Below are 6,650 nucleotides of genomic sequence, written 5' to 3'. Positions count from 1 at the left end.
AAGTCCAAGATACCTGAACCTGTCCCATTGTCCATGCCCTTTGAATCCTAAGATCTTCGTGATGTTATTGATCTCTTGCTGATCTATATTCCAGCTGAAGATTTCACTTTTGCTCTCATTGACAAGAGCACCAGATACCCTGCAATAACTTCTCAAGACATTGTCAAAGGTTTTCGCTATTATGGAGGAAGCACCTCACAGGAATAGGGAGTCGTCCGCAAAGAGAGCATGATTCAGGGGGGCTGATCCATGGGAAGGTTTGAGATCGGGAAGGGAGCCACCATTTCTTTCAGATGATAGTTTTCTGCTAAGGGAGTCTGCCATGAGGATGTACAAAAAGGGAGAGAGGGGGAATCCCTACCGAATGCCTCTCCGAGCTTGGAAAAAATTAGTTGGGCGACCGTTGATAAGGGGAGCGATCCACAGGGAGTCAATACATGCTTTTATGAGCTGAAAAAATTGCTGAGAGAAGCCAAAAGTCTGCAAAACTTTGTAAAGGAACAAACGATTAACTCTATCGAATGTGTTTGCCATATCAAGTTTAATCAACACACCTTTCTCCCCTCACTTTTTGCTTGTATGGATGGTCTCCTGTACCTGAATGACATTGTCCAAAATGTACCTGCCTTCCACAAATCCGCCTTGTGAGTTGGAGATCAAACTTTTGAGCAGAGGCTTGATTCGATTAGCTAAGAGCTTAGCTATAATTTTGTAAGAAGCATTGCACAGCGAAATAGGCCTAAATCTTGCAAAGGATTCAGGGTTGGTTTCTTTGGGGATTAGGGCTAAATAGGTGGAGTTGGTTCCTCCTCCTATCTTAGCTTTTTTCATGAAGCCTCTTATTATTTTAAGGAGATCCACTTTTATAACTTCCCAGCAAGCTTTATGAAAATGGATTGTGAATCCATCTGGCCCAGGGGCCTTGTCAGCTTCCATGGACCAGATTACATTAATGATCTCCTCCTCCGAGATGGGTCTGCAGAGAGCTATGTTATCTTCAGTGTTAACAAGGAGAGGGATTTTGGTGAGGAAGTCAGCTATTTCCTCATCGCTACCTTGGGTTCCATAATTGAATAAGTTCCTGAAATGATTTTCAGCAGCGTCTTTACCCTGGTTGAATCCTTTGCAAACTTGGCCCTCCGTGGTTTTGATTTCAGCTATATAGTTTCGGGACAACCTGGCTCTGTATTTTCGATGGAAGAAGGAGGTGTTCTGGTCCCCAGCCTTTAACCAAAGACTTCTGGATTTTAGCCTCCAATGTTCTTCTTCAGCTCGAAAGGATTGGTATGTGGATCGTTGAGCTTTAGCTTCCTTATCCAGAAGTTCTGATGTGATGACTGTATTTTCCATATTTGTTTGCAAGGAGTGCAACATCTGGACTGCCTCTTTTCTTTGATTGGTTGGAGTGGGATCTGGCTTTTTGATCCACTCCTTCAGTGCTAGTTTTCTGGCCTTCAGCTTTTGTTCCCATATATAGCTGGAGGAACCTGAAAAGGGTTTAGCCCAGGCAGATTTCACAGTTTCCATGAATCCCTCTTTCTCAAACCAAAGCGGGCTGAAGTGGAAGGGGATGGGCCCCAGATCTTCTTCATCTTCCAGTAGGAGCTGAATTGGCTTATGGTCTGAGGTTAATTTAGGAAAAAAATTTGTTATGATGATTTTTTTGTTCATCATGAGGGCGCTTTGGACTAGGAACTTGTCCAGGCAAGCAGCAATATGTTCCGACCCAGCTCAATTATTTGACCAAGTGTACCTCCCGCGGATTGGGTTGAAGTCTAGAAGGTCCCAGTTCTGGGAGAGCTCCTCCACAAATGCCAACATGGGATCTTTGTTACCTGATCCGCCCCTTTTCTCTTTTGGATTCAACACTATGTTAAGGTCTCCTGCTAAGATAATGTTACTTGGGGAATGCTGCTCTAGAAAAATTGAAAGCGAATTCTAGCAATCTCCTTTCTCATAACAGTTTACAGGGACATACATATTGAAAAGAGAAATGTTCAACTGTCTAGCTTTGTGCTTGAGATCTGTAAAGATCCAGTGATGGGTTTCTTTAGAATTTTGAAGCTGGAAAGTGTTGTCTAACCAAAGAGTAGCCAGGCCTTTAGAGGTGCCCTTGGCACTGATTGCCTTGCCTGTATTTTTGTTCCACTTTGACTTACTGATGTCTAGAAGGGATTGCCCTTCAATCTTGGTCTCTTGGAGCATGAGGATATCTGAGGGTTCTGTTTTGAGTAGATCCTTGACTGCTTCTAGTTTAAAGGGATTCCCCAGTCCTCTGCAGTTCCAAGAGACAAACTTCATTATTTACTGAGAGGAGGATTGGGGCCTCCCTTGGAAGGTCGCGGTCTGGTATTTCATCCGATGGAAATTTCTATTGTGGCTTGACTTCCTTGAGTTTTGAGTCTCTCTGCCTCTTCTTCTCTCATTTCTTTCTGGGATTTCCTTCCAACTCTTTTAAAGGGGCGCTCATAGGTTTCATCCTCCGATGAACCTAAGCTTTCTATTGCTTTTTTCCTTGCAACTTCTGCAGATGAGGGGTTGGATGGGCTGCCTTGGGTAATTAACTTCAGCCTGAACTACTTTCTCTCCTTCGTTGCTTGGAGGGGTGCTTTCTTCCTGCACTTGATTTTCCTGCTCTGGGGCTATAGGGTCAATTTGAGTGCCTGCTGTCCCTTTTGTTTTTACTTCGCCTTCCTGAGTGGACTTAGAACTGCTTGGAATTCCTATTGTGTTTCCTTTGCTGGAGCCTTTTTTTGGAAGAGTTGTTTTCTGGACTAGGGTCCATTGATCCCCATTTTGTTTGTCTGGTTGCTCTTCCACCCTTTTCTTTCAATGCTTGGCGAAATGTCCATGACCATGACAGTGTCTGCATTTGAAGGGTAACTGTTCGTAGTCTTGAATATGCGTCCATCCAGCGACAGTGAGCTTGATTGCTTCCGGTAACCCCTCCTCTAGGTCGACTTCAACACATATGCAAGCACACGAGTACTGATCTTTTCTTGCAGCTTTGTCTATATATTTACCCAACGCATTTCCGACGTTCTCTAAGGATTTTTGGTTCCAACAGTGGAGCGGTAGATGGGGTAGTCTCACCTAGACCGGAACAACTGATGGGACGTCTTGGGAAGGGTCAAAATCTGGGGACCATTTGTTCAAATACAATCCCTGCAGTCCCATAAAATATGGATCATTTCTGAAAATTAAACTTTTGTCTTCTGGGCTTTCAAAAACAAAGACAAAGAATCCTTTACCTACAAAGTAGCTTTTGACACCTTCTTTAATTAGGGGGTTCCAGTTTCTTTGAGTCCAGTTTTCTACTGATTTAGGAGAGGGCCAGAGGCCCGTGAACTGCCCGATGAGGCCTCTCTCCGCCAGGTTCAGAGCTGCCTTGCACGTCTCTTCTTCAGGAAGGGCCACTGAAGGGATCTTTTCCATTTTCTTGATGAACTTCTGTTGAGTCGCCAATGGCGCTCGTTTCAGGGCTGCTTCGGTCATTGCTTTAAAGGCTATCACCTTTGGAGGCGGATTGGAGAAACCCCCTGAAGAATCCATGGTGAGGGCGCCTCAGTGCTGTGTGCAGGGGCGCAGTAGCCACGAGGGCGCACGGAGGAAAACCCAGCAGCCCAAAGATGGAGAATACCCTGCCCTTCGAAGCAGCCAAAGGGCTGAATTGGCCTGTGGCTTCAGGGAAGGCGAGTCAGAGACAGCTAGGTCAAGCTCCCGCAGCGCAGGATATTGGCGAAAATTTTTTTACATTTCATTTTGAGACAAATGAAGACAAGGATTTAATCTTCCGTAATGGGCCTTATTTCAAGGATTCCAGAGGTTTATATTCAAATAAATGGACTCCAGATTTTGACCCGGAGCTTGATATTCCTAATGCGGTCCCTGTTTGGGTTCGGCTTCCTCACCTCCCCTTGCATTGCTGGGGAGACGAATCTGTGCATGCTATTGGGAATGCCGTTGGGAAATACATTGATCGGAGTGAACCGAAAGATAACATGCAGGCCTGTGCCCGCATCTGTGTAGAAGTTGATTTGGGTAAAGGCCTGCCAGAAGCCATTAAGCTCGAGGTTGATGACTGGATGCACATTCAGCAGCTTGACTATGAACAGATCCCCTTCAAGTGCAAGGTATGTCACGAGTATGGTCACTTTGCTAATCGTTGCACTAAAATTTCTAATGTAGAAAATAATACACAAGAAGAGCAATGGGAAACTGTTAAAAAGAAAAAGACAACCCCTAATCCTAAACCATCCCATGAAGTAGGTCCTTCCTCTTGACCTCCCCCAATTTCCCCTCCCTCTTCCCCTCGCCTTCATTTCCTCCCCCTTCTTCCCCACAACCTCCCCTATCTTCTGATTTCCAGCTAGATCCCCTTACCTCTTCTCCCTCTTACAATCCCTTTCACATCCTCTCTCTTCCTAAGGAATCCCCTCCCTTGATTCAATCTGATCCTACCTCTTCTCCCCTTCCCCAGGTCATTTCCTCTTCCCTATCGTCTGATCCTCCCCCTCTCAGAATCACCAGAAGCAATTCTAAGGAGCATGGATCCATTGTAGACAATCAAAAGAAGCCTGGAAGAAAGTTTGCCAAAAAACACAGGGATTAAAATGCGCAAAAAGACATAGCATTGGGGCTCTAGAACCCCATTGAATCATATATTCAAGGACCAATAGACAAAGACATAGCAAACAAAGACAAGGGAGGGAGAGCAACTCCTCACACCTCTCACCTAAAATGATTAAAATCCTCTCATGAAACAGCAGGGGACTAGGGCACCCCTCCAAAACAAATGCCTTAAAGGATCTTATTAACCAAGAGAAACCAACCATTGTTTTACTCCAAGAAATAAAGCAGAGACAACCAGAGATGAACAAGATTATTGAACAACATAAGCGCTACAAAGGATGTATATGTGATTCCAGAGGAGCCTCGGGAGGAATTTCTACACTTTGGCTTCGAGATGAATGGAACAACATAACAGAAATAGTAGAACAAAATTGGGTCAAGATTGTATTGCAGAATATTATCAACAATCAACAGATAGTAATTTACAATGTTTATGTCTCGAATCATTACAGGGATAAAGAAGTTTGTTGGGACTCTCTCAGCAATAATATAGCAGAAGAAAATAGCAGCAACATCATTTTAGGAGGTGACTTAAACCTCATTTTACATGCTAATGAAAAACGTGGAGGCAGCTTCAACCCAGATCCTTTTAGAAATCAGTTGGAAAATGTTATGCAACATGGTGATCTTGTCGATATCATTCCAAAGAATCGCAAATACACCTGGAGTAATCGCAGATTGGGGAGAAATAATATTATGGAAAGGCTCGACCGAATCCTGGTAAATGTATCCCTTCTCTCCACCTTTTCAGTTGTCAACGCTTCCATCCTTCCTTTTGCTGCTTCAGACCATTATCCCACTGCTTTAACCCTTGAATCTCTCTGCCCCTTGGGCCCTCTCCCTTTTAAATATAGTCCTTTATGGAATGACATTGAAGCAGCCAAAGTGTTGGTCCAGCAAACTTGGTGCCAACATGTCAAAGGATCTCCAAGTTTTATTTGGGAAAGCAAACTTAGAAATGTAAAGAATGCTCTCAAGAATTGGGCAAAAACCCAATATAAAGAGCCAGAAGCAAAGAAAAGAGAAGTGAAAGCCAAAATTGAAGAACTTCACTATGCACTAGAAAAGCAAGAATATTATCAGGCTGAAAAAAATCAAGAAGAAAATCTTTATAGTCAGCTATACAGTATCAGAAGAGAAGAGGAAGAAAAATGGAAAATTAAATCAAGGCAGACTTGGCTGAAGAGCGGAGACAAGAAAACAACTTTTTTCCATAAGCAAGCCACTGTTCGAAAAATCAGAAATAATATAACAACTATCATAGATAATGCAGGCACTCAACACAATGATCAAACTTCCATAAAAAACGCTGCCTCAGAACATTTTAAAGAGCTGCTAACTGAATCAGGGGAGGACGAAAACTACGCTGACTTCCTACAACATTTGCCAAAAAAGATTGCAGCAGAAGCAAATGAAAGGCTGATAGAGGAAATAAAAGAAGAAGAAATCAAGGAAGCAATTTGGGGCCTCCAGCCAGACAAGGCACCAGGGCTGAACGACTTTCCTATTTGTTTTTATAGGGAGTATTGGGAAATGATAAAAAAGGACCTCATCAAATACTTTAAATGGATTCAGAGGAAAAATAAATTAGGAGGCTACACAAATTCAACACATCTGGCCCTCATTCCAAAGGAGAACCGGCCTTCAAATTTCTCCCGTTTCCGGCCCATATCCTTATGTAATTCTTCCTACAAAATTTTCACAAAAATTCTTGCTTCCCATCTCAAACCTCTACTGCCTATGTTAATATCTGAAAACCAAGGTGGCTTTATGACAAATAGGCATATTTCAGATTCTATTCTCTTAGTCCAGGAAGCCATTCACTCAAGCCATTCTAGAAATGAAAAGGGTTTCATCCTGAAATTGGACTTGGAAAATGCTTTTGACAGGGTTAAACACTCCTTTCTACTTGTTGTTCTTCAAAAATGGGCTTCTCATCCTTCTTTATTGATCTCATAAGAGCCTGTATCTCTAGCCCTTGGATAGCTCCCCTTATCAATGGCAGACCCGGCCCTGCC

The 6,650-nt window shown here is 43.2% G+C and overlaps 1 protein-coding gene across 1 annotated transcript; it reads left to right on the top strand.

The window, feature by feature from the left end:
• Positions 1 to 3,629: 3,629 nt before the first annotated feature.
• LOC149211256 (uncharacterized) lies at positions 3,630 to 4,283 on the top strand. Its single transcript, XM_089399232.1, has one exon. It carries the CDS (start codon positions 3,630 to 3,632, stop codon positions 4,281 to 4,283), a length of 654 nt encoding a protein of 217 aa, XP_089255358.1.
• Positions 4,284 to 6,650: the final 2,367 nt, after the last annotated feature.

Source organism: Pinus tabuliformis, chromosome 1_2, assembly GCF_031772625.1.
Source record: "Pinus tabuliformis cultivar Carrire ecotype Pingquan chromosome 1_2, CPIR1, whole genome shotgun sequence".
NCBI lineage: Eukaryota > Viridiplantae > Streptophyta > Pinopsida > Pinales > Pinaceae > Pinus > Pinus tabuliformis.
This window is presented reverse-complemented; position numbering and strand designations above follow the sequence as displayed.

Coding starts and splice junctions, on each gene's coding strand:
- LOC149211256 (XM_089399232.1), top strand. CDS start 3,630: ATGGAGAATACCCTGCCCTTCGAAGCAGCCAAAGGGCTGAATTGGCCT.